The sequence below is a fragment of the Pongo abelii genome, chromosome 16 (assembly GCF_028885655.2).
Source record: "Pongo abelii isolate AG06213 chromosome 16, NHGRI_mPonAbe1-v2.0_pri, whole genome shotgun sequence".
In the NCBI taxonomy this organism is placed as follows: Eukaryota; Metazoa; Chordata; class Mammalia; order Primates; family Hominidae; genus Pongo; species Pongo abelii.
This window is the reverse complement of record NC_072001.2, coordinates 103,762,751-103,789,994: the sequence shown is the minus strand read 5'-3', so window position 1 is coordinate 103,789,994 and position 27,244 is coordinate 103,762,751. Positions and strand designations below refer to the sequence as shown.

General features: G+C 41.6%; 1 protein-coding gene, 1 long non-coding RNA gene, 2 other non-coding genes and 1 pseudogene across 6 annotated transcripts in view; 4 read left to right on the top strand and 1 right to left on the bottom strand.

Annotated features, from left to right (window-relative positions):
* The window catches only part of LINS1 (lines homolog 1), a 33,401-nt gene extending 21,714 nt beyond the window's left edge, over window positions 1-11,687 (top strand). For 2 of the 3 annotated variants that reach the window (XM_009250211.4, XM_054531947.2), the window contains exons 4-7: window positions 4,763-4,904; window positions 5,648-6,238; window positions 7,834-8,005; window positions 9,794-11,687. In XM_009250211.4, the coding sequence (XP_009248486.3) occupies window positions 4,763-4,904; window positions 5,648-6,238; window positions 7,834-8,005; window positions 9,794-10,670 (1,782 nt within the window). In that variant the 3' untranslated portion in view covers window positions 10,671-11,687. Of the gene's footprint in view, window positions 1-4,762; window positions 4,905-5,647; window positions 6,239-7,833; window positions 8,006-9,793 lie in introns of those variants that run through there. The other variant, XM_054531948.2, reaches the window with a different exon arrangement.
* Window positions 11,688-19,610: 7,923 nt separating this feature from the next.
* On the top strand, window positions 19,611-19,717 carry LOC112129316 (U6 spliceosomal RNA). Its single transcript, XR_002911718.1, has one exon. It is a non-coding gene; the product is annotated as a U6 spliceosomal RNA (small nuclear RNA).
* An 887-nt stretch (window positions 19,718-20,604) lies between these two features.
* Window positions 20,605-21,824, bottom strand: LOC103892602 (uncharacterized). The gene is made up of 3 exons (XR_008513828.1): window positions 21,645-21,824; window positions 20,959-21,091; window positions 20,605-20,769 (listed from the first exon to the last, which is right to left on the bottom strand). It is a non-coding gene; the product is annotated as an uncharacterized LOC103892602 (long non-coding RNA).
* Window positions 21,396-25,807, top strand: LOC100451905 (cAMP-dependent protein kinase catalytic subunit PRKX-like; annotated as a pseudogene).
* On the top strand, window positions 24,461-24,566 carry LOC112129151 (U6 spliceosomal RNA). Its single transcript, XR_002911572.1, has one exon. It is a non-coding gene; the product is annotated as a U6 spliceosomal RNA (small nuclear RNA).
* Window positions 25,808-27,244: the final 1,437 nt, after the last annotated feature.

Genomic DNA, 27,244 nt, shown 5'->3' with positions numbered 1-27,244 from the left:
AAACAGTATAAACAAATTCAGAGTTGAGTTTTTCTCTTATCTCTGAATTAGTTAATAAACAAATGAAATATCTACTGACTTTTCAACTATAATCTCTTGCTTCTTTCAATAACTTTTCTGAATATAAAAAGTGATGTTACAGTAGAAAATTTGGAAAATAGACAAAGTATAAAGAGCAAATTAAAATTAAAAATTCACCACTTAGAGATAACACTGCTAACATTTTCATCTTTCATTTTTATTTTATTTCTTTTTTTTTTCTTTACTGTCATAATTTTTATTCAGCATTATTGTGGAAGTTCTGGCTAGTGCAGTAATTCAAAAAAAAAAAGTTAAAGGTATGAAGATAAAATGTTGAAGTAAATAGGCCACAGTCTTTGCTTTCTTGAAACTTAGAATCCAGTAGTAATCTGAATTGTTATAGTCTACTTAAAAGATTTTGAAGTGAACATCAATTATGTAAAATATCTTTTTACCAAGACATGATAATTTGGCTTCCAGAATTTTTTTTTTGTGGTTATCACTGGCTCATTTTTATTTTTATTTTTTTATTGATATATATATTTTTTATTATACTTTAAGTACTAGGGTACATGTGCACAATGTGCAGGTTTGTTACATATGTATACATGTGCCATGTTTGTGTGCTGCACCCATTAACTCGTCATTTACATTAGGTATATCTCCTAATGCTATCCCTCCCCCCTCCCCCTACCCCACAACAGGCCCTGGTGTGTGATGTTCCCCTTCCTGTGTCCAAGTGTTCTCATTGTTCAATTCCCACCTATGAGTGAGAACATGCAGTGTTTGGTTTTTTGTCCTTGTGATAGTTTGCTGAGAATGATGGTTTCCAGCTTCATCCATGTCCCTACAAAGGACATGAACTCATCATTTTTTATGGCTGCATAGTATTCCATGGTGTATATGTGCCACATTTTCTTAATCTAGTCTATCATTGTTGGACATTTGGGTTGGTTCCAGATCTTTGCTATTGTGAGTAGTGCTGCAATAAACATATGTGTGCATGTGTCTTTATAGCAGCATGATTTATAATCCTTTGGGTATATACCCAGTAATGGGATGACTGGGTCAAATGGTATTTCTAGTTATAGATCCCTGAGGAATCGCCACACAGACTTCCACAATGGTTGAACTAGTTTACAGTCCCACCAACAGTGTAAAAGTGTTCCTATTTCTCCACATCCTCTCCAGCACCTGTTGTTTCCTGACTTTTTAATGATGGCCATTCTAACTGGTGTGAGATGGTAATCTCATTGTGGTTTTGATTTGCATTTCTCTGATGGCCAGTGATGAGCATTTTTTCATGTGTTTTTTGGCTGCATAAATGTCTTCTTTTGAGAAGTGTCTGTTCATATCCTTCACCCACTTTTTGATGGGGTTGTTTTTTTCTTGTAAATTTGTTGGAGTTCATTGTAGATTCTGGATATTAGCCCTTTGTCAGATGAGTAGGTTGCAAAAATTTTCTCCCATTCTGTAGGTTGCCTGTTCACTCTGATGGTGGTTTCTTTTGCTGTGCAGAAGCTCTTTAGTTTAATTAGATCCCATTTGTCAATTTTGGCTTTTGTTGCCATTGCTTTTGGTGTTTTAGACATGAAGTCCTTGCCCATGCCTATGTCCTGAATGGTATTGCCTAGGTTTTCTTCTAGAGTTTTTATGGTTTTAGGTCTAACATGTAAGTCTTTAATCCATCTTGAATAAATTTTTGTATAAGGTGTAAAGAAGGGATCCAGTTTCAGCTTTCTACATATGGCTAGCTAGTTTTCTCAGCACCATTTATTAAATAGGGAATCCTTTCCCCATTGCTTGTTTTTCTCAGGTTTGTCAAAGATCAGATAGTTGTAGATATGTGGCATTATTTCTGAGGGCTCTGTTTTGTTCCATTGGTCTATATCTCTGTTTTGGTACCAGTAGCATGCTGTTTTGGTTACTGTAGCCTTGTAGTATAGTTTGAAGTCAAGTAGCGTGATGCCTCCAGCTTTGTTCTTTTGGCTTAGGATTGACTTGGTGATGCGGGCTCTTTTTTGGTTCCATATGAACTTTAAAGTAGTTTTTTCCAATTCTGTGAAGAAAGTCATTGGTAGCTTGATGGGGATGGCATTGAATCTGTAAACTACCTTGGGCAGTATGGCCATTTTCACGATATTGATTCTTCCTACCCATGAGCATGGAGTGTTCTTCCATTTGTTTGTATCCTCTTTTATTTCATTGAGCAGTGGTTTGTAGTTCTCCTTGAAGAGGTCCTTCACATCCCTTGTAAGTTGGATTCCTAGGTATTTTATTCTCTTTGAAGCAATTGTGAATGGGAGTTGACTCATTGATTTGACTCTGTTTGTCTGTTATTGGTGTATAAGAATGCTTGTGATTTTTGCACATTGATTTTGTATCCTGAGACTTTGCTGAAGTTGCTTATCAGCTTAAGGAGATTTTGGGCTGAGACGATGGGGTTTTTTAGATACAATCATGTCATCTGCAAACAGGGACAATTTGACTTCCTCTTTTCCTAATTGAATACCCTTTGTTTCTTTCTCCTGCCTGATTGCCCTGGCCAGAACTTCCAACACTATGTTGAATAGGAGTGGTGAGAGAGGGCATTCCTATCTTGTGCCAGTTTTCAAAGGGAATGCTTCCAGTTTTTGCCCATTCAGTATGATATTGGCTGTGGGTTTGTCATAAATAACTCTTATTATTTTTAGATACGTCCCATCAGTACCTAATTTATTGAGAGTTTTTTAGCATGAAGGGCTGTTGAATTTTGTCAAAGGCCTTTTCTACATCTATTGAGATAATCATGTGGTTTTTGTCTTTGGTTCTGTTTATATGCTGGATTACGTTTATTGATTTGTGTATGTTGAACCAGCCTTGCATCCCAGGGATGAAGCCCACTTGATCATGGTGGATAAACTTTTTGATGTGCTGCCGGATTTGGTTTGCCAGTATTTTATTGAGGATTTTCGCATCAATGTTCATCAGGGATATTGGTCTAAAATTCTCTTTTTTGTTGTGTCTCTGCCAGGCTTTGGTATCAGGATGATGCTGGCCTCATAAAATGAGTTAGGGAGGATTCCCTCTTTTTCTGTTGTTTGGAATAGTTTCAGAAGGAATGGTACCAGCTCCTCCTTGTACGTCTGGTAGAATTCGGCTGTGAATCCATCTGGTCCTGGACTTTTTTTGGTTGGCAAGCTATTATTATTGCCTCAATTTCAGAGCCTGTTATTGGTCTATTAAGAGATTCAACTTCTTCCTGGTTTAGTCTTGGGAGGGTGTATGTGTCCAGGAATTTATCCATTTCTTCTAGATTTTCTAGTTTATTTGCTTAGAGGTGTTTGTAGTATTCTCTGATGGTAGTTTGTATTTCTGTGGAATCGGTGGTGATATTCCCTTTATCATTTTTTATTGTGTCTATTTGATTCTTCTCTCTTTTCTTCTTTATTAGTCTTGCTAACGGTCTATCAATTTTGTTGGTCTTTTCAAAAAACCAGCTCCTGGATTCATTGATTTTTTGAAGGGTTTTTTGTGTCTCTATCTCCTTCAGTTCTGCTCTGATCTTAGTTATTTCTTGCCTTCTGCTAGCTTTTGAATGTGTTTGTTCTTGCTTCTCTAGTTCTTTTAATTGTGATGGTAGGGTGTCAATTTTAGATCTTTCCTGCTTTCTCTTGTGGGCATTTAGTGCTATAAATTTCCCTCTACACACTGCTTTGAATGTGTCCCAGAGATTCTGGTATGATGTGTTGGTTGTGTTGGTATCTTTGTTCTCGTTGGTTTCAAAGAACATCTTTATTTCTGCCTTCATTTCGTTATGTACCCAGTAGTCATTCCGGAGCAGGTTGTTCAGTTTCCATGTAGTTGAGCGGTTTTGAGTGAGTTTCTTAATCCTGAGTTCTAGTTTGATTGCACTGTGGTCTGAGAGACAGTGTGTTATAATTTCTGTCCTTTTACATTTGCTGAGGAGTGCTTTACTTCCAACTATGTGGTCAATTTTGGAATAGGTGTGTTGTGGTGCTGAGAAGAACGTATATTCTGTTGATTTGGGGTGGGGAGTTCTGTAGATGTCTATTAGGTCCGCTTTGTGCAGAGCTGAGTTCAATTCCTGGATATCCTTGTTAACTTTCTGTCTCATTGATCTGCCTAATGTTGACAGTGGGGTGTTAAAGTCTCCCATTATTATTGTGTGGGAGTCTAAGTCTCTTTGTAGGTCTCTAAGGACTTGCTTTATGAATCTGGGTGCTCCTGTATTGGGTGCATATATATTTAGGATAGTTAGCTCTTCTTGTTGAATTGATCCCTTTACCATTATGTATGGCCTTCTTTGTCTCTTTTGATCTTTATTGGTTTAAAGTCTGTTTTATCAGAGACTAGGATTGCAACCCCTGCCTTTTTTTGTTTTCCATTTGCTTGGTAGATCTTCCTCCATCCGTTTATTTTGAGCCTATGTGTGTCTCTGTACATGAGATGGGTTTCCTGAATACAGCACACTGATGGGTCTTCATTCTTTACCCAATTTGCTAGTCTGTGTCTTTTAATTGGAGCATTTAGTCCATTTCCATTTAATCATTTTTATTTTATTTCTATGGCATATTCGATTTTTTTTACTTAAATAACATTAGGATATTTCTGCTCCTTCTCGGTTTATCACATATTATCATACTTCTTTTGGCCAAATGTGTAAACAATGTGGTATACAGTTGTATTATGTAAAGAAAATATTGTATTTTAGCTGCTTTCTTTATTTTCTCATTTGTAGATAACCTTAAGTAATTCCTGGATTACTTTTTGCCAGAAAAATCTTTCTGAATACTCTGAGAGTAATAAAGCAGTATACTGCCTCTGGACTCTTACAGCAATAATAAAAGAAATCTTTAAAGATTCATGTTCACAAAAAACAGGTATGGATTGCATGGCCCCATAAACAATCGTCATCTTGCTCCTGGGAGCGTTGTATTTATAATGAGAAACAAAACTTAATTGGAACATCTGATCTGTCTTAAAGTAATGAAAAACTCAGTCTCTTCCAATATATTTTGATTGAGGATAACCTGTTTTAAAAGAAAAAAAGTATAAGGAAAAAAGTAAAGCTTTTCATGATCACAAATCCCTTGCATTGTTTGATGCTACTGATATTCGTAAAATGAATTTTTTTTTGTTTTGTTTTGTTTTGTTTTGAGACAAGTCTTGCTTTGTTGCCCAGGCTGGAGTGCAATGGCATGATCTTGGCTCACTGCAACCCCGGCCTTGCGAGTTCAAGTGATTCTTCTGCCTCAGCCTCCCGAGTAGCTGGGATTACAGGCGCTCACCACCACACCCAGCTGATTTCTGTATTTTTAGTAGACACAGGGTTTTACCATGTTGGCCAGGCAGGTCTCAAACTCCTGACCTCAAGTGATCCACCCGCATCGGCCTCCCGAAGTGCTGGGATTACAGTTGTGAGCCACCACACCCGGCCATAAAATGAATTCTAACCGTGGTTCTTACCCATTAATCTGTGTAACCTCATTTGTTAATATTAGAAGTAAACATTCCAAATCTGTTTTTTCATCTTATAAAGTGATATTTATAAAAACTGAATTGTAAAATTGTTTGAAGAAGACTGTGTTTTTCCTGTTTATAATGCCTATTTTTATAATTGCAGAAATTCTAAAGCAGTTCCTGACTCATTTCGACACTATTTTTGAAGTGTTTTACAATTCCTTATTTTCTCAGCATTTTGAAAACTGCCTGGATACTTCTAAAATAGTAAACATCCTGATGTGTTTCCTGGAGTTGCTTGAGCTTCTTATAGCCTCCAGAATCTACCTGAAGTTACATTTCACTTGCCAGAGGATTTTATTTTTGAAACCATCTTGCATGCTAGAAGTTATTACCTGGCCTATTCAGGCTTTTGTCAAAAGGAAGGTCATCATATTCCTCAAAAAGTGCCTTCTCTGTAAAGTGGGTGAAGACCTCTGTCGTGGATCTGTGCCTGCCTTAATGCCGCCAGACCATCATGGAGCGGTGGACATGCTGGCTTTAGCTAATGCTGTTTTGCAAGCTGTGAATTCGGGGTTGTTGAAGACACTGTCTGTTTATGAAAAGCATTCCTTTTTTGGAGGTGATGAAGTTCAACCTGGATGTGAACATATCACTAGTCCAGATCATGTGATCCTTAGAGCAGCAAGCTTAGTTATAATGAAATCCTTAGAAATCAAGTTTCAAAATTGTTCTTCAGCAAGTGAAATGAAAGGTAATTCTCCAAACTCCTTTTGTATGCAGTGTGTAATTGTTTACTTAAGTACAGTAATTCATAATTATCAAATCTCAGGACTAGTATAAATTCCAGTAATTTAAGCTGTATGTTATCCTATTTATAACTTACTACATTTTCCAAAAAAAAAAAAGAGAGAACTGGATTTACCTTTAAGAAAAATGTCAGCTTTTTGTGGCTACGATGAATTTGTAAAGCATTAGGAATGATTTAGGTTTAAAAAAGTTGCTGTTGAGTCATCTCAAAGTAAGTGATGGAAATCAATTCATATTCAAGTATTTACAGCATTTTATTTATATTAATTTTTCTTCTTTTTTTAATCTAAACTGCAGGTGCGTGACCATGGCCCACTGCAGCCCTGACCCCCCTCGGCCCATGCTATTCCTCCTGTCCCAACCTGGGAGGTCCCAGCCTGGGAGATCAAGGCTACAGTGAGCCACGATCCATCGCACACCTGCACTCCAGTCCTGGTGCAACAGATGGAGATCCTTTCAGGGAGAGAGAGAGAGAGAGAGGAGAAGACAGAGATTAAAGAAAAATATGTTCACTCCCACTTGGTGTGTTTATTGTTATTATTGTTTGTTATTGTTTCTTTGTTATTGTTATGTTTACTGTTTATTTATTTTGAGGCAGGGTCTTGCTCTGTCGCCCAGGCTCACTGCAGCCTCAACCTTTTGAGCTCAAGTGATCCTCTCGCCTCTGTTTCCCCACCCCATTTATATTAATCCTTCATACAATTAGTATTTCTATTAATGTAGGTTATTAAAAGTTAGATATTGAATTAAAGCTAATATATGAGAAGTTATATTGACAAAGAAATTGTTACATATATAATTTCCAGAATAGTAACTCAGGAGTTCAAAGTCTGCCATTTTACTTGAGAAAAATGAATAGTAAATGTCTCTAAACAAGCAGCATACAGATTCAGTGAAAAGTTTGAATTGTGAGCAATGATATCACTGAATTGCTTTGGATATAATTTAGCTTTTAATAACTACACATTAGTTATAATTCTGTGCAGTTTTAATTTATAACACTAGATGGCACCTGTTATATAATTCAGTTGTAAATTGTAGTTCAAACTACCTAAAACGTTTTTTATTTTTGTGCTTAATAGTAGTACTTCTATGCTTTAAACAAACAAAAAATATATTTTTCTGTTATTTTGAAGACAAAATTATTTTTGCTTGGTTGCATTCTTGCCTCTAGTGACAGACAGCTCTGGCATCTGATGAGGTGATCTTTGTTGTCTGCTCATTTATTTATCTACTTTTAGCAAGAAATCACATAACTTTTATTTCTAAGAGACAGTTATTTGGCAGTTGTTGCAAATAGATGATCTAGCTGTACATCTTAAATGTATGCTCTGGAATGAGTCACTTTTTTTCCCTGAGCCTCAAGTGCCCTCATTTGCCAAATAAAGATGATTTCTAACTGATTCCTGATGACTTTTTGAAAGTGAATTAGGATAATTGCATCTTAAGGTACTTTAGACACTATGAGTTTATATATAGGCAAGATATTAATTCATTCATAAACTATTGCGTACACCTTGAAATTTGCATTTTTTGAAGTTGACTTACAGAGGTTCATGTCTGAGTTACTGACCTTCTTAAAGCCTCACCTTCAGCCCTCTCTGCAATTACACAATCCGTGCAAATGGCTGTCTAGGGTTTTCATAGAACAAGACGATGACATGCTGGAGGCTGCCAAGGCATCACTGGGCATCTACTTAACACTGACCAGGTTAGTGTATTTTAAAGTAATTATTGAACGGCCTACACATCAGGAAGGCAGAAAACATTTCTGAGAATGTGCTGGGCATGTTGCTTACTTTGCATCATTTGGGGGGAAACATCCTGTGGTTTCCTCATAAGTTGCAGTTCCTTTCTTTAACCCTGACTTACACGAAAAGGAGATTGCATTTGCATCACTATGAAAACTTGGCTGGCTGGGCGCGTCTCAGGTAGTATAACTAGATTGGTATCTGAAAACATGGCTTCTGATTTAGTCTCCAGTAAGTCAGCACACTTCTCTGAATCTTAATTGTTGTTCATTTAAGACCTCTTTTCACCCCTAAGACTTACTTTTTTGTATTAAACTTCAGTAAGATGATCTTTGCCTTTGTAAAGGTGAATACAAACTTAGAAAAATCAAAGGAGCTGTTCTGAATTTTCGTTTCAATATTCAGTCGAATTTGGGCTGATACCTTCTTGAGGCAAATGTCTGAAATTGGTTATGTTACTGATGATTTATACTGATTGTCTCTGCTTTATTAAAATAGCTGTACTTGGGTTAATATCTTCTTGTGGCAAATATCTATAATTGGTTATGAAGCTAATAACCGATGACCTTTTCCACTGTTTCTGCTTCTGCTTTATTAAAACCCTCACATATTTGCTTTATTTCCATTTCTTTCTTGGCCTGGGAGAAAGGGATTTCTTGCTAATGATCTGTGGTGCAGCGTTGTGCTGCCAGTACTTACTCGTATTATGACACTGCTGGCAATGGCCGCTCTTAGACTCTTAAGTGTTTGGGGCCAATTTTCAAAAGGTTCTAATCAAGAACACAAAATTCCTGCATGTGATGTGAATTAGGTTCAAAATGGTCAAATACAAATTCAGTCTGAAAATGCACACGCCTGTAAGAATGTATCTTAATTGTACTCAAAGTTAGCTCCTTACTCCTCAGGAAGTGGAAACCCCTGAATGAAACTCACTTTGTGTGTGAATTTCTCACTTTCTGAATCCAGTTCAGTGTGTCCAGAGAGGCATGTGCTTACAACATAGTTTTTTTCAGATGTAGTTGTATTTGTTAAGATTTTTTTGGTTGTAAATGATAGAAACCAACTCTAATTTGAGCAAAAACCAGCGTTTATTGGCTCATAACTGGGAATTCTAAAGGATCAAGTTGGAGTCAGGTATAACTATATGTACAGGGACTATAATCATGTCATCAATCCCTTCTCAATTTTTCTCTGTCTCACAGTTTTGAATTCATTCTCAAGGCATGGCCACCAGCAGTTCAAGGCGTACCTCAGCCTTACAGTTATAATCTTCCATAGCTCCAGCAAAAGTCCCGGGGAAGATCTGATTAACCCACTTGGGTCACAGAGCCTTGTCAGAACCAGTCACTGTGGCCAGGAGCGTGGAGCGCTCTGATTGGTCAGTCTGGGTCACATGCCCACCCTTGCTGAGGAGGGTAAGGAAGGAGGTTTAGGAATTATCTTACCACATGGAATTGGTCACCTATAAGAATGAGGAATTCTGATGTCAAGAGAAAGAACGAAAGAGAACTTTTATTGGGCAGACAAAAACTAGAACTGCCAAAGTCAGTGGATTTTGCTTTACTGAGTCAGATTTATTTAGAGCTTACAGGGAAAGGAATGGGTTTTGAAATTTTTTCTTTTAAGAAGTGATGCATAGATTTAAAAGTAATCTAATAGGTTAATTTATGGTATGTGAATTATATCTGTTAAAACTGTTTATTTTTTTAAGGTCGTTAATCTGCATTCTCCATTATCTTTATTTTCAGAGGATGTGAAGCCACTGAAAGCTTGACTCAGGGAAAAGAAATGTGGGACCATCACACACATGAAAATGGCTATAATCCTCACTGTATTTTCTTGTTCTTCTTAAGAAACATAGGATTTGATTCTACAGTTCTTCTTGACTTTTTGATTTCATCAGAAACCTGTTTTCTTGAATATTTTGTTAGATATTTAAAATTACTGCAAAAGGACTGGGATAATTTTTTCACCATTTGCAATAACTTCGATGCAACTGAATCTAAATATGACATAAGTATTTGTGGCTGTGTCCCCTCACTTGTCCAAGACCAAAGCACCAACCAAACAATACCCCATCATTTGACTGCTCCTCATAGTCACAGAGATGTGTGTGCTCGGCACTCCTGGGCTTCCGATGCTCCCTCTGAACCACTGAAAGCTGTGATGTCCAAGGGGACTCACGCCATGTGTGCTTCTAGTCTGTCTTCCCCCCAGGCCTCTCTAGTCGATTACGACAGCTCTGATGATTCTGAAGTGGAATCCACAGACCAGTGTTTAGCTAACAGTAAACAGACATCTTTACACCAGCAAGCAACTAAGGAGATTCAGGACGCAGCTGGGACAAGCAGGGATAAAAAAGAATTTAGCCTTGAGCCTCCTCCATCAAGGCCTCTGGTTCTGAAAGAATTTGATACTGCCTTCTCCTTTGATTGTGAAGTAGCCCTAAATGATGTCGTCTCTGAAATGGGAATATTTTACAGAACAGTAAAATGCTTCCAGGAACTACAAGATGCCATCTGCCGTTTGCAAAAGAAAAATCTTTTCCCATATAATCCAACTGCACTTTTGAAGTTGTTAAAATACATAGAGGTGATAAGTAATAAAACTATGAACACATTGTAAAACATTGACATTTTATTTTCCAGGTATTGTTTTTCTGTAATATAAATTATGTTTCAATGAGGTAATAGCGTAAAATCATCACCATAAAAGGGTTTTCTTTTTTTTTTTTCTGAGACAGAGTCTCATTCTGTCGCCCAGGCTGGAGTGCAGTGGCATGACTCAGCTCACCGCAACCTCCACCTCCTAGGTTCAAGCAATTCTCCTGCCTCAGTCTCCCGAGTAGCTGGAATTACAGGTGCCCGCCACCACGCCCAGCTAATTTTTGTATTTTTAGTAGAGACGGGGGTTTCACCATGTTGCCAGGCTGGTCTTGAACTTCTGACCTCAAGTGATCCGCCTGTCCGCCCTCCCGAAGTGCTGGGATTACAGGCATGAGCCACTGTGCCCGGCTGGGTTTTCTAAACAAGTTCTTACTTTTTGCCTTATTGGAAGCAACCTAGTGACTGAAAAAGAGACATCAAATGACAAGTCACTCGATATAGCTATATACCACTGGAGATTTATGGCAGTTCTAAGTGACACAAAATTGGGGCTGGTGATTGCGTTCCTTAACTAGGGCTGCTGTAACAACTTGCTACATGTGCCGCAGCTTCAGACACCTGAAATTATTTTCATAGTTTTGGAGGCCAGGATCCAAACTCAGGGTTCAGCAGGGCAATACCCTCAGGGTCTGGAGAAGAATCCCACCCTGCCCCTTTCTGGCTTCTGGTGGCAGCCAGCCATCTGTGGTGTCCCTTGTCTTGTAGTGGCGTCACTCCATTTCCTGCCTCACATAGCATTTTCCGGTGTCTGTGTCCAGTTTCCCTCCTACAAGGACATCGGTCATTGGATTAGGACCCACCCTCATCCAGTATGATCTCAACTTGATGACAGCTGCAAAGACCCTCATCCCAGATATGGCCACTTTCACATGTTCTTGACGGACTTGAATCCAGGAGGGTCACTAACCCAATACAGTTACTATTTCCTTCTGGGGTATTTACACAGAAAGCGATATATTAAAAATGTAAAATCTTAGCCGTTTCTTTGAGAAGTGATTATACCTGGCCTGCTGTATGAACATGATTCTTTCTAAAAGAAAAACTTAATCACTACATAATTTTCCTATTTAAAATTGTGACATGAATAATTATGTTCCATATTCTTGAGGGGAAGCAGTAAATTCAATTTTAATATGTTTGTGTAACAGGAGCAATAGCTATATTTTGCTGCTAAGTCTGGCATTAAGGCAGTCTAAAATATTGCCTGTAAATTTTTTTTTAAATGATCTCTTTGCAGAGAAACAGAACACAGACTAAACCTACCAGACATTAAAATATATATTAAGGCTATGGTATTCGATACAGTTTAGTACTTAATTCAAGTAGACATGGAAAAATCAGTGGAGCTAAATAGAAGGTTGCTGATTAAAATAACAGCGAAGTACCAGTGTTAGTACCAGTGTTAGCCAAATAGCAATGCAAAGGTCAAAAGGTTTGTGTTTAACATGCTGTTGGTGAGGCTATGCATTAAGGCAGTTTCTACCATAATTGAAAAAGCACGTCAAAGAATGTGTATTCAAGGATGCCACATTGTTTGTAAAAAATTTTAAGGTTTTAGAGTTTTACTAGAAATACCTGGTAAAGTAAGTCAGAATTTGTATAGTCAGTGGAATAGTATATGCATTTTATGCATGTTTGTGGATGTGAAACATCTCTAGTAAGAAACAAGTAAATACATGGGGCTTGCAATTATTTAGGGAAAGAAGCAGGGCAGGAGTAATACACATTCATATATATGCTTTTGTGCATGTATAAAATATGTATGTAAGACTATATAAGAAAGTCATAATAGTGGTTGCCTTGGGAAACGGGTCTGATGTGGAAGACAAATTCTCATCTTTTTGTACTATTTTTAGCTGGATACATGCAGCACTGCATTAGGATATTTCAATAACAGACCACATAGTACAGTGGTCCCATAAGACTATCAAGCCATTATTTTTACTGTGACTGTCCTATGCTTAGGCATGTTTAGATACACACATACTTACTATTGTGTTACAGTTGCCTGCAGTGTTCAATACAGTAACATGCTGTGTACAGGTTTGTAGCCTAGGAGCAATGGGCTATACCATACAGCGTAGGTGTGTAGTAGGCTATGCCATCTAGGTTTGTTGAGTATACTCTGACCTACATGACATGACAACAAAATTGCCTTACAACTCATTTCTCAGAACATGTCCCTGTCAAGTGACACATGGCTAACTGTTTTTTGATGGAAATAACTGGGAAAATTTAAAAAAAAATCGACTCTTGTTCCTAAGGGTACATAAATGTTGAATGCATTATAACTCATGCTTATGCAGATGTGGTTTTGACTTGTGTTTCTCTATAAGGTTAGCAAGGAACTGTCAGCCCCTCATTACATGTAAAATGAGGGAAAAGCAATCTTACAGGTATGCGAAGTTGGTGTTTCAGAATCTCTACATTTATAACTAACTCAAGTGTAAGTCAATTCATCACACACTCACTAAGCCCTGCTCTTGCTAAAGGTGACCCTTGGCTGGTGTGATCACTATCCTTGGCCTTTCTGAGCATCTAAGCGCTATTCCCAGAGTTACGTCTTAAAGGAACACAAAACTATTGATAACATGTCTGCACAGTGAATTCCCAGAGTACAACACAAGAGCAGTCTAACCTCACCCCTTCCAGTAAAAGCATATGGAAATACAAGTGAGCACATGGTGCCTTGCACCTGACTTACTTGTTTTAAAGCAGAAGAGATACAGAAAAGTGCATTATAAGTATACAGCTTGTTGAATTTTCAGAAACAGCACACCTGTGGAGCCAGTCCCCAGATCAAGAAATAGCATGAGGCACCCAGAAGTCCCTCTTGAATCCTCTCCCTGTCACTGTCCACCCCTGAAGGTAACTGTGTCATGAACTGAGACAACAGACACAATCTTTGCCTGGTTTTCTCTCTCTTTTATAAATGGAGTCATAGATTATGTATTCTTTTGTTCAACATCATTTGGGAGTGTGTCCTGATTTATTTTTAAAATGTCAAGTAGTTGGCCAGGCATGGTGGCTCACGCCTGTAATCCCCCACTTTGGGAGGCTGAGGCGGGTGGATCACCTGAGGTCAGGAGTTCGAGACCAGCCTGGCCAACATAGTGAAACCCCGTCTCTACTAAAAATACAAAAAACCAGCCAGGAGTGGTGGCACACACCCATAATCTCAGCTACACGGGAGGCTGAGGCAGGAGAATCGCTTGAACCCCAGAGGCAGAGGCTGCAGTGAGCCGAGATCACTCCATTGCACTCCAGCTTGGGCAACAAGAGAAAAACTCCGTCTCAAAAAAAAAAAGTTAAGTACCCACATGTCAGCTATTATTAGTAACAAAATACTTTGACTCCTCATAATTCTCTGACATGCCCGATATGCTAGAACAGTGAGATTAACAAACACTGGTCAAACAATAAAGTGTATGATAAACAGGTTATGCAGGGCCTTGTGCAACTGGCCCCAACCTGCTTCTCCAGCCTGTCTGTGGTTTTCTCCCCATCCACTGTTCCTTGCACAACTCTTGGCTCTTACATATTCCTTCATCAAGCCCCACCCAGTGTTAGATTGTGAAGCCTTCCCCCATCTGTTCTTCACCATTCAGTTTTGCTCTATTCTCTGCACTTCGCTCTTTCCTGTGTTGTATCATTTGTCACATTATATTTGAACCATAAGTCAACAGTCTTTCCATTTGCTAAGCTCTTTTTACGTCGTTACATCATAGGCACAGCACAAATGTTGAATAAATGAGAAGTGATCCTTCTCCAGGGACTTGATAATCTACTGGAGGAGACAGATGTGCAGAGAATTATAATTATTATCCTTGCCTTGCACTTCCTACTTGCTAGCTACTGTTAAGTGCTCTTCTAATCCTTGTAACAATGTTAGAAAGTAGGTCCTATTATTATTTATTATTATTCTTGTTTTGCAGACATGGAGATTAAGTAGCTTGCCCAAGATCACCCAGCCAGTAAAGTGGCAGAGCTGAAGTAATGGATTCAGGTAGTTGGGTTCCAACCTCTTCTCAGACTCCCTACATAATTTATTCCCTGCCTTCAAGACAGAAGATGAGGGATGTACGCTATTAAAACTAAAATTGTTGCAGATTTGGTTATGTGCGGTAGGTGGTATAAGTCACACTATAAACTTATATTGGAGTCAGGTCATCCAAGACCTAGGGTGATGTGCTAAGGAGTATTGACTTTTCTATACACAGTGGACAGCTGATGAGGTTTTTGAGTAAATGACTGGTTTTGTATTTGAAGAAAGTGACTTTAGTGGCAATATTGTGGCTAGATTGACAAGCACAAAGATTGGGAAGAGTTTATTGCAGAAATCCCACTGAAGGCAAGGGCAATGGGAATGGGATCCAGGCTTGGCTGAATGCTCACATCAGCTTCTCTGCCTTCAGACACCCACTAACAACAATAAAGAGGCCAAATCACAAGCAACAAGACACATGAGGACAAAATGGAAAAGGAGAAAACAATTTTGGAAGCTCAAAGGTAGGTAGGTTGAAAACTCGTAACCGCCCAGTGGGTTCGTCTTGCCCACTCCCTAAACAAAGCCGATTTATCAAGACAGGAATTTCAATAAAGAAAGAGTAAATTCACGCAGAGCCGGCTGTAGGGGAGACTGGAGTTTTATTATAACTCAAATCGGTCTTTCCGAGCGTTCAGGGGTCAGAGTTTTTAAGGATAATTCGGTGGGCAGGGAATGTGGGTCCAGAGTGCTGGGGTCAGAGTTTTTAAGGATAATTCGGTGGGCGGGGAATGTGGGTCCAGAGTGCTGGGGTCAGAGTTTTTAAGGATAATTCGGTGGGCGGGGAATGTGGGTCCAGAGTGCTGGGGTCCGAGTTTTTAAGGATAATTCGGTGGGCGGGGAATGTGGGTCCAGAATGCTGATTGGTTGGATATTTAAGGATAATTCGGTGGGCGGGGAATGTGGGTCCAGAGTGCTGATTGGTTGGATATTTAAGGATAATTCGGTGGGCGGGGAATGTGGGTCGAGAGTGCTGATTGGTTGGATATTTAAGGATAATTCGGTGGGCGGGGAATGGGGGTCCAGAGTGCTGATTGGTTGGATATTTAAGGATAATTCGGTGGGCGGGGAATGTGGGTCCAGAGTGCTGGGGTCAGAGTTTTTAAGGATAACTCGGTGGGTGGGGAATGTGAGTCAGGAGTGCTGGGGTCAGAGTTTTTAAGGATAATTCGGTGGGCGGGGAATGTGGGTCAAGAGTGCTGATTGGCTGGAGAAGACATCAGGGAATTAAAGCTGTCTTCTTGTGCTGAGTCAGTTCCTGGGTGGGGGCCACAAGAGCCAAGATCAGATGAGCCAGTTTATCGATCTGGGTGGTGCCAGCTGATCCATCAAGTGCAGGGTCTGCAAAATAGTTACTGACTTAGTTGCACTTTAGGGAGGGTCAGAATCTTGCAGCCTCCAGCTGCATGACTCCTAAACCATAATTTCTAATCTTGTGACTAATTTGCTAATCCTACAAAGGCAGTCTAGACCCCAGGCAAGAAGGGGATTTGCCTCTTATCTTTGTTTTAAACTATAAACTAAATTCCTCCCAAAATTAGTTCAGCCTATGCCCAGGGATGAACAAGGACAGCTTGGAGGTTAGAAGCAAGATGGAGTTGGTTAGGTCCGATCTCTTTCACTGTCTCAGTTAAAATTTTGCAGTGGCGGGTTCAAACTAACTTAGTCGACCCAGGAACATTACATTCCTATCTGGAATGGGGAAAACTGAAAAACCTGACTTATGAGCTGGATTCCTCCGAAGGCTCAGGAGCTTGTAGTCCTGAGTACCATGCTGTACCATGGGGTGGTGGGTGGAAAAGCAATTCAGGAAACAATTACTTCTAGATCCTCTGCCCCATTCCATGTAGTTAGCCATTGCTCCCTCTACCACCTAGCAGATTAGAGGTTTATTCCCGGAGAGTGTGAAACAACAGGTCTTTGGACTGGGGAACACCAGACACAGCTGGAGATAGGAATAACATACTGAAAACAGGATTAATTAAACATTTACATACTAAATATAGCCACCATCCTCCCCAGCCTTCTCCCCAGCTCTACTGCCAGAACACTTCTAACTCTAAGTAGAGGCTAGAAGAGACTTTTCTGGGGAATTTAACAAACCCAAGAAAAAAGATCTAAAGACACTGATATTGGGGTTCCCCAAATAAATTACCCAGCTATGAAGCCCATAGTGGTAAATATCACCACGTACATAGAACTAACTGGCATTTAAGTGGCTCACTGTTACATATAATGTGAGTGAATAGCCAAGGATCATCAGGCATTACGGGAAGCCTCTAACCCAAAAGGCAGAGATCAAAACAAACATGAAACAGATTAAACAAATAGGAAGTTAATTTATCAATACCCTCAAATAAATTACAAAGGATACTACATAAAAAATAGTCAGTGAGGGGCTTGGCATGGTGGCTTACACCTGTAATTCCAGCACTTTGGGAGGCCAAGGCAAGAGAATCACTTAAGCCCAGGAGTTTAAGACCAGCCTGGGCAACATCATGAGACTCTGTCTCTCCAAAAAAAAACCTAAATAGCTGAGTATAGTAGCCCCAGCTACTTGAGAGGCTTGGCAGAAGGATGGTTTGAACCCAGGAGTTTGAGGTTACAGTGAACTACAATCGTATAATTGCACCACTGCACTCCAGCCTGGGTGACAGAGCAGAGCAAGACCCTGTCTCAAAAAAGAAAAAAAAATTCAGTGGGGAAACACATACCTTTTATAAATTAACAATGTGATAGCAAAAATGAAAAAGTAGAAATGTAGTAAAAATAAGTTGAGGAAATCTAGATTTTACAGCAACAGGACAAAGAAATTAGAAAATAGGAGAGAGAGAGATGATATAATGTGAGAACTGGTCACCAAGGTCCAATAATTGAATAATAGAAGTACCAGAAAGAGAAAAAAGGACTGGAAAAGAGAAAGTACAAAAGAAATTCAAGGAAAGTTTTTAGAACTGAAAGACTTAGTCTTTAAATAATGTGTGCAAGTACAACTGGAAAAAAGAATTTAAAAAGGAGGAACAGGATCAACCTGAAATAAAGAGCCATCGTTTCACCGGCATGCTGAGATGCTGCTCTGTTTACTCAAATAAGAAGGTAAGAAGCCTTAGGAGGAAGAAAAGTTCAGTTCTCACCTGAGTGACTTCTGACTGTTAGCAGCACAGCATGGCATCCAGCAGAGAGTTAGAAATGCTCTGTTGGAAATTAGAAGGACAGAGCCAAATATGAGTCATTTGTGTACAAGTATTATGAAAATCATGGAAGAAAGTGTGATTGCCCTGAGAGTGGAGAGAGAAAAGGTGAGGGTGGGTGGGGGGAGTACTGGATAGAAGAAGGAAGGTGAGGGAAATTTGAGGCAGGAGAACAGAAAATTCTATGAGGAAACTAAGAAAGGTTTTATAGAGCTTTGAGATGGAAAATTTATGTGGGGTTTAGTATCTCTGAGAGCAACAGTGGGATGAGATCCTAGAAACCACCAGATGATTTGACCATTAGGAAGTAGTTGATGATGTTTAAGAGAGAAATTTTAGGTGGACCCAAGTGTGCACAGGAGGGGAAGAGGTAGAAACCAAGGACAGTGGTTTTCAATTTATTTGTATTCTCTGCACACAAATAATACTGGCATTTTGGGTTGCACCTTTGAAATGACAGGCTGAAAACAATACCATTCAAGTCAGAAATAGTTTTAACACAATCACCAAAGGTGATGTTCCAGAAATCCAAAATATCTCCCTGGGCACCAGCTGGACTTGCTGCTGTACCTCCCACCTCTTCCTTAACACAACTCACTAGGGCTGCACTTGGCAGACATGGACTGCCCAGATGTTTGGACACTTGACCTAAATATTAAACTTTAATTGGTCTTGATTGTCACTTATGACAGCATAAAAATTGTCTTGCTTTATCAAAATGCACATTTGAAAATTATGGTTGATAAAATGCCTTTTCTAACAGTAGGATCATAGATCAGACTAGCAAACCATTTCTGAGTTTTTCTGGTTATTTTAAAGAGGGTAGAACTGAACTCACATCAAAGCCTTTACACTAAACACCATGTATCCCCTCTTAATTGCAAAGCTGGCCTATATATTTTTTTAAGATAAAGGAAAAGCAAACAATGATCCCTTTCTAAGTATGCAGTTCACAATGAACCTTACCAAGTAGTTGGAATGAACTGTAGTCCAGTTACTTACTGCATTGGGTACAATACATGCTTGTACACACCCTGGATTGCTTGTGTTTTTCCTTTTCAGGATTTTTGCTTTGTTTTCAAAGTACACTTCTCTGATATTTATTTTAAATTTACTTCACATACTGTTTTTTTGCAATGGAATCTTACTGTGTTGCCCAGACTAGTCTCAAACTCCTGGGCTCAAAGGATCCTCCTGCCTCAGCCTCCCAAGTAGCTGAGATTACAGGCACACACCACTGTGCCAGCAGTTCTCTAATATTTAGAAGCATTGAGATATGGAATGTGATCTGCCTGTGATTTTCTTTCCAGTGAGAATGGCTCAGGTGTTTGCTGTTTGGTAGAGCCTACCTAATCATTGAAGGCAGTAGGGTTGAAGCATGGTTTTACCTGAAAAATGTACAATGGCACTATCCTGGCTCACCACAACCTCCACCTCCCAGGTTCAAGCAATTCTCCTGCCTCTGCCTCCCAAGTAGCTGGTAGTACAGGCATGCACCACCACACCTAGCTAATTTTGTATTTTTAGTAGAGACAGGGTTTCTCAGTGTTGGTTAGGCTGGTCTCTAACTCCTGACCTCAGGTGATCTGCCCACCTAGGCCTCCCAAAGTGCTGGGATTACAGGCATGAGCCACTGTGCCCGGCCATCTGAAAAGCACTTTCTATGCTTATATTGGCAGCACATATAGTAAAATTGGAATGATACAGAGAAGATTAGCATGGCCCCTGCTCAAGGATGACATGTAAGTTTATGAAGCATTTCATATTTTTTAACTTTAAAAAAAAAAAGCACTTTCTAGGGGTGGCAATCAGAATGTCTGTGTGTTTTTTAAGTGCCTCAAGCCTCCTGTCAGACTCATTTCTCTCTTTGAGGCCTGTGAAGTAAGCACCCCAGAAGCACATTTATAATTGCTGATGACATCTTTTTAAGCTATTCAATAAATTATGAGGAAGGGCAGATTTCCCCACAGCTAAATTTTTTTATTTGCTGAGGACCATACATTGTCCATCTCCAAATCAACGGATATTTGTTTTTCTGCAAAACACAAAAGACTACTTGTGTAAAACAGAATTGGATTTTTAACTGTCAGTTTTCCTGAAAATTATCTTTTAATTTTTTTTCTGATTGTGCTATTTTTCTCCACAATAAAGAGAAAGGGTTCCCCGACTCACTGGACTATTGACAAGTACATCATTTTTGTATCACATAGCATTTTTTTTTTTTTTTGAGATGGCATCTCATTCTGTTACCCAGACTGGAGTGCAGTGGTGCAATCTTGGCTCACTGCAACCTCAACCTCCTGGGTTCAAGCAATTCTCCTGCCTCAGCCTCCCAAGTGGCTAGGATTACAAGCGTGCGCCACCATGCCTGGCTTTTTTTTTTTTTTTGTATTTTTAGTAGAAATGGGGTTTCACCGTGTTGGCCAGGCTGGTCTCAAACCCCTGACCTCAATTGATCCACCCCCTTTGGCCTCCCAAAGTGCCGGGATTACAGGCGTGAGCCACCACGCCTGGCTCACATAGCATTCTTTGTTTGAATATGGCATATGCCCTCTTGATTGTGTGTCATTTTTAATATGTACAATAAACAATTTGACGATTACATGGAAGGGAAGATGGGTGACAAATGAAAATAAAATTAATTGGCAACAGCCCTTCCACCATACAAGTGAGTTTTATTACAAATTGGTAATAGAATCAGGGTAACATTTGGGGGTGATCACAAATAGCTGAGTCTTGGAAAGGGCTGTATGGACAGAAGGCCTGTCAGCGCAGCTTCACCTGGGGATTTGGAAACAGGGCTCAACAGCTCTCTACACTTCCTGGATTGGTAAGAACAGAGAAGCAGCCACCAGGATTTCATCAGAGGCTTTTTTTTTAAACAGCATAATAAGAAGAAAAGAAATAGTACTGCTTATTTTGTTACTTAATAGTCTGCTGTGGAGGATGGCCAAGGCCTGCCTCTAGTGAAGATGTGTCATTCCAATTGTTATAGGTCAATGGTGACATACCCACTGTGGGAGGCTGGATTCACAAACACAGCAGCACGCCACTGGGAACAGTGATATGTAGAACAGGCGATGCTGGGATGCTTAGGCAGTCCCAATTGTCCACCCTCACTGTGCTACTTGAGTTGTGAATCAGCTGGTAAAACACAAACAAAAACACTAGAGCGCGCTGGCGGCTACCGAGCTGGAGGAGGCGGCGGGCGCGAGACCGGGAATGCGCGAGGCCCCTTCCCTGCCCCCGCAGCCCGGGCCGCGGTCCCGGGTCTTCCCCGCCGCCGCGCGGCGCTCGGTGCCCGCCCCACCCTCCAGGAGGCCGGCGGCTGCTCCCACCCGGCGGCGTTGTCAGCCGCGCCGGGCCGCGCGCCGAGAGGCGAGGGCGCGCATGGGGAGCCTCCGTTGATGCCGCCGCCGCGCCGCCCTCCGAGGCTGCGTCCCGGGAAGTCCAGCTCCCCGAGCGCTCCGGCCTGGCCCGGTGCCCCGAACCTGAGTGCGTCCCCATGGAGGAGCCCCGACTGGCCCGGGCGGCCGTGGCGGAGAGCGACCCCCGAGAGGTGGCCGAGGAGACCCCCGGCTGGGCGCCCGCGCTCTGCCCCAGCCCCGAGGCGCGGTCGCCGGGACCGCCTGCCCACCGCCTGCGGGACTTCCACACGCTGGCCACCGTGGGCACGGGGACGTTCGGGCGGGTGTACCCGGTGAAGGAGAAGACGGACAAGCATTTCTTCGCGCTCAAGTCGATGAGCATTCCCGACGTCATCGGCCCGAAGCAGGAGCAGCACGTGCACAGTGAGAGGTGCGTGCCGAAGGATTCATGCGTCCCGAAGGATTCATCCGCCGGCCCCGCCTCTGCGCCCCGAAGGATTCATCCGCCGGCCCCGCCTCTGGGCCCCGAAGGATTCATCCGCCGGCCCCGCCTCTGGGCCCCGAAGGATTCATCCGCCGGCCCCGCCTCTGCGCCCCGAAGGATTCATCCGCCGGCCCCGCCTCTGCGCCCCGAAGGATTCATCCGCCGGCCCCGAAGGATTCATCCGCCGGTTCCCTCTGCGTCCCGAAAGATTCATCCGCCGGTTCCTCCTCTGCGTCCCGAAGGAATCATCCGCCGGTTCCTCAGGCTGTGCTGGACGGGGCGTGACTAGCGCTTCCTCTGCTCATGGAGTACGTGCCGGGTGGCGAGCTCTTCAGCTACCTGCGCAACCGGGGGCGCGTCTATTCTGCGGAGATCCTCTGTGCCATCCTGCACTCCAAGGAGATCATCTACAGGGACTTGAAGCCGGAGAACATCCTGCTGGATCGGGACGGACACATCAAGCTCAGGGACTTTGGGTTCGCCAAGAAGCTGGTAGACAGGCCTCGGACCCTCTGCGAAACACCCGAGTACCTGGCCCCGAAGTCACTCAGAGCGAGGGCCACGGAAGGGCCGGGGACTGGTGGGCCCTCGGCATCCTGATATTCGAGATATTCCCAGGGTTTCCTCCGTGTGTGTGTGTGTGTGTGTGTGTCAACACGTTTGGCATTTATCAGAAAATTATTGCAGGCAAAATAGATTTCCCCAGACATTTGGATTTCCATGTGAAAGACCTCATTAAGAAACTGCTCGCGGTTGACAGAACAAGGCGGTTAGGGAACATGAAGAATGGGGCGAATGACGTGAAACGCCATCGGTGGTTCCGCTCCGTGGACTGGGAAGCTGTTCCGCAGAGAAAACTGAAGCCTCCCATCGTGCCCAAGATAGCCCGCGACGGCGACACCTCCAACTTCGGAACTTACCCCGAGAATGACTGGGACACAGCCGCCACCGTGCCGCAGAAGGGTTTAGAAGTCTTCAAGAGTTTCTGAGGACAGGAGCTCACATCTGGAAGAAACAGGAAGACCGGAATCTGCCTGGAACAAAGAGCTGCTCCTGAGCAGACCAGAAGCAATGTCTTCTTCACGTGATAAGGACAGACCAGAAGCAATGTCTTCTTCACGTGATAAGGACAGACCAGAAGCAATGTCTTCTTCACGTGATAAAGACATTTCCACTTTTCTGTCTGTGTGCCTGTATGCGTAGAGACAGATCAGAGCACAGTTGAAATTAATGTAACTGGCATTATTTAAGCAACTGGAATTCCACACTGTAGGAAGGTTTTGAAAATTGTTCAGTTGTAGATTTTATCTTATCCTTTAGTGTTGTGTTCCTACTGTGATGTCTTGGTTTTTCTCATAGACTTAAGTTTATAAGTTTGAACTGGACTTGTTCAATTATAACCGCAAACTGTGTGTGTGTGTGTGTGTGTGTGTGTGTGCGCGCACGCGCACCTGTGTGTATATATAGAAGTCATTATGGCAGATCCACAGAAATTGTGCAATGATGTAAATGTTCATACTTCACAGAGCCTATAATTTTTATTTTTCAATTTGTTTTTTCAAAAATCTCTTGGGGACAACATCTGAAGGGTATGTCGCATGGATTTTAAAAAATCATCTCACATGCATTTTTTAGTGTGGGTGAAGAAAATATCATGGGGAGGTCCACCTTCGGTATCTTTAATGCCTCCTACCTGGTGACTTGAGACTTTAAAAGAAGAAACAAAGAGAAGAAGATATGGGAGCAAATTTATTCCAAGAATCTACAATGACATTGAAGTTGTTGGAGGAATGTGCTGTATTTAAAAAACCTTCTGTGTCACATTCAAAAATTTCATCTAAGCTGGGTGCAGTGGCTTGTTCCTGTAGTCCCAGCACTTCGGGAGGCTGAGGTGGGCAGATTGCTTGAGCCCAGGAGTTGGAGACCAGTCTGGGAAACATAGTGAGACGTCATCTCTCTACAAAATACAAAAAAATTAGCCGGGCATGGTGGTGCGTGCCTATAGTCTCAGCTACTTGGGAGGCTGAAATGAGAGGATCACTTGAGCCCGGGGAGGTCCAGGCTGCAGTTATCCGAGATCACACCACTGCACTCCAGCGTGGGTGAGGGAGTGAGACCCTGTCTAAAAAAAAAAAAAAAAAAAAGGCAATGGCTTTGTGCTTTTGAAGGTGGAATGAAGAGACGTCCACCTTAGGGCTTTAAAAGACCGTGAAGCTGGGTGCGGTGGCTCACTCCTGTAATCCTAGGATTTGGGGAAGCCGAGGCAGGAGGATTCCTTGAGCCTAGGAGTTTGAGACCAGCCTGCGCAGCATAGCGAGACCCCATCTCTATAAAAAGAAAAAAAAAGTTAAGACACAGTGAAACTGCAGAAACAGAACGTAGCCACCCTTTTTCATCAACGACCTTTTCTTCACGTGGAGGTCAATTCAGTAGGTGAGAATAATTAGTAGGTTCAGTAGAATAAAGTCTTTACAATTAATAACTAAGTGGAAAATGATGTTCAGATGATGAAATGTGGAAATGTTTTAGACAACTGTATTTTCAGCCCGTGCGTCTCAGTCACCATCCTGTTGGGATTAACAGTTGAGGGCCATCATTGTCTAAACATTTCACATGCAGTTTCCCATCACTTTTACCGGGAATGTGAAAAGGTGAAACTGGTGCTGACTTCAGCAGCAAGTATACTAAAATTAGAATGACACAGAGGAGCTCAGCATGGCCCCCTGTGCAAGAAGATCCTCAGATTCATGCCGCATTCCATATTTTTTTTAAAAAAAGGTTACACTGTGCAATGAGATGTGGAGCTAGAAGGAAAAGCATTAAGTCTCGTGTTTGCTGTCTATAAAAATAAATCATATTCATAATATTGAAAATTCTGCTTTAAAAATTATTAATAAAACCATAAATGAAACACTTTTCTTGAGCACACTTTAAAAAGTACATAGACCCATGAGTCCATGTACTAAAAAATGCCTGTTTTTAGGTTGCCTGTTTTGTTATTCAGGATTTCATACTGAGATGAAAATTAGCATCAGGAAAGCCTGAAACGTCTTGCCTTAATTGTGAACAGATATGCAGGAAAATGAAATATGCAAGCACGTTGATGACCTTGTTCTTTACAGACATTGTAATCAGCCTCCAGCCAGACAGAACAAATGAGAAATTAGAAGCGATTCCAAGAACGTAAGATGGTCTGAAACCCACTTTTGATCGTCATGCACATTTCAACGTTTGAGGTGACACAGGCTACCTGGTAAACTGCTCCATGGCGGGGTCATAGTTTAAATGGCCTAATGTCCTGTAGAGGTTAATTTAATCAAAATGAGCTACAAACATGGAACAATCACTATGTGTAATTTTAAAATAGTTTACCCGGCCGGGCATGATGGCTCACACCTGTGATCCCAGCACTTTGGGAGGCCGAGGCGGGCAGATCACCCGAGGTTGGGAATTCGGACCAGCCTGGCCAGCATGGCAAAACCCCCATCTCTACTAAAACTACAAAAATTAGGCACGCTGGCAGGCGCCTGTCGTCCCAGCTGCTCAGGAGGCTGAGGCAGGAGAATTGCTTGGACCCAGGAGGTGGAGGCTGCAGTGAGCCAGGATTGTGCCACTGCACTCTAGCCTGGGTGACAGGGCGAGACTCCATCTCAAAAAATAAAAATAAAAATAAAATAAAAATAGTTTATCTGGGTGGGCATTCCAAAATTTTCGCTTAGATGATCATGTGAAACAATCACTGTGCTAAATGTGAAGGAAAATTCATTACAATAATCACAAAATTTGTATCAGAAAAAAATTACAAATGTACTTCGCTTCATGTAATTTTATAAGTTGGAAGTATTTTCTTAAATTGGAACACTATAAGATAATATCTTTAGGAAATGGATATGCCACAACAGGAAGTATAGTGGGGCAAGTCTTGTTTTTCTCAAGGGAAATGCCACCAGCCTGCTTTCATAGGCATTGATAAAACCAGGAAGAAAATAAAGTCACAACCGAATAGTATACACTGTCTCTACTGAATTCTTCTAATTCCTTCCCAGCAGAAGTCTAAATCCTGCTTAGCCTAAACATATCTATAGCCAGCGATGGGCAAATTATATATGCTGTCAGCCTGATAGAATAAGAATCAGAAACCCCCCAGCAGTGGGGTAAGATTGCGCGCTTCATCCCCTCAAAATGCTGTTCAGCCCCACTCCGTCTCCATGCCCTCAAACAACTGCACAATCACTTGTTAGTGAATTTCTCGTTCAGTGTTTTGTTTTTTTCTGTCCATACTTAAAGACCAAATCATTTGTTTGCTCTGAAGAAAAAGAAAAAAAAAAAACATCCATCAAACCATTTGAAATCACTACCCGTTAAAAGAAATCACCAGTGGAACTAAACAGTTAAGTGGTTTGGGATGTGTTCGCCATTTCTGTGTTTGACGTATGCGGCCTCTAGTTCTTTGGACCATTGTGACTGTGAAACTGTGGCTTCATACTGTTAAAGACCCCAAGGCTCAACTCTGTAGCCAGGGTGCACCTCAGGCTGCACAAATATCACACCAGAATGTCACAATCATTCATTGCTCCAGCTACTGAGTGAACAGGGTGCAAGACAGCACTGGCTTAGGTTTTATTTTTGGAGCCGGTTAACTTTGCATCAGGTCTACACAGTCCTTGCAGCCTTTGATTTCTCCAGTTGTAGAGATCTGAAATGGGGTGCTGGGGTTCCTCTCATTTTTCCTTCAATCTACCTAGCATGAATTTTATACACATTGGAGGAGTTGTATGAACTGTTTTTCTCTGTTGCTGATGGAGGCAAGAAGGCCTTCTAATTAGTCTAACTTAAACGGATGGGATTCACCTAACAAAAGCAAGAAGAAAAGCACAAGAACAGGTGTCTTAATGCATTTGGATAATTTATTTGGGGTGTGTGCGTGTGTGTGTGTGTGTGTCTTGGTGAAGGTAGGGGCTGTATTTTCACCAAGCCTTTTCATAATCAAGTTTGCTTTGCAAACTTTATGTATGGCCTTGCACCCAGCAGAACAGTCCTTCCTAATAAAAGGAAGATGCCCTGTCACAGTTCTCTGTAAATTATCATGTGTTGGGAAGTTCTGTTGAGGCTTAGTTTGATCTTCCATGGTGGACACGTCTGTTCTGTATGTAAAAGGCATTACATGTGTGTTTTAGCAGATGGGAATTGAAGCCTTTCCACAGTCCTTGTGCTCTGAGATGGCTGTTGAGCTCTGCTCAGCTGTCGTAGCCAAATTCTTTTTCTGTGCTGAACACTGGGCAGCCTCACCATGTTGTCAGTGTGCTTCTGGGGCCCCTGTGACTGCTGCCAGATGCCATGCACACAAACAGAGTGCCTTTGCAGGTTTGTGCACCCCTTGGCGAGCTGAAACTGGGAGCCCTGTGGGGTGATCTCGCCTCATGGGGGGTCGGGGAGGGGAGTGCC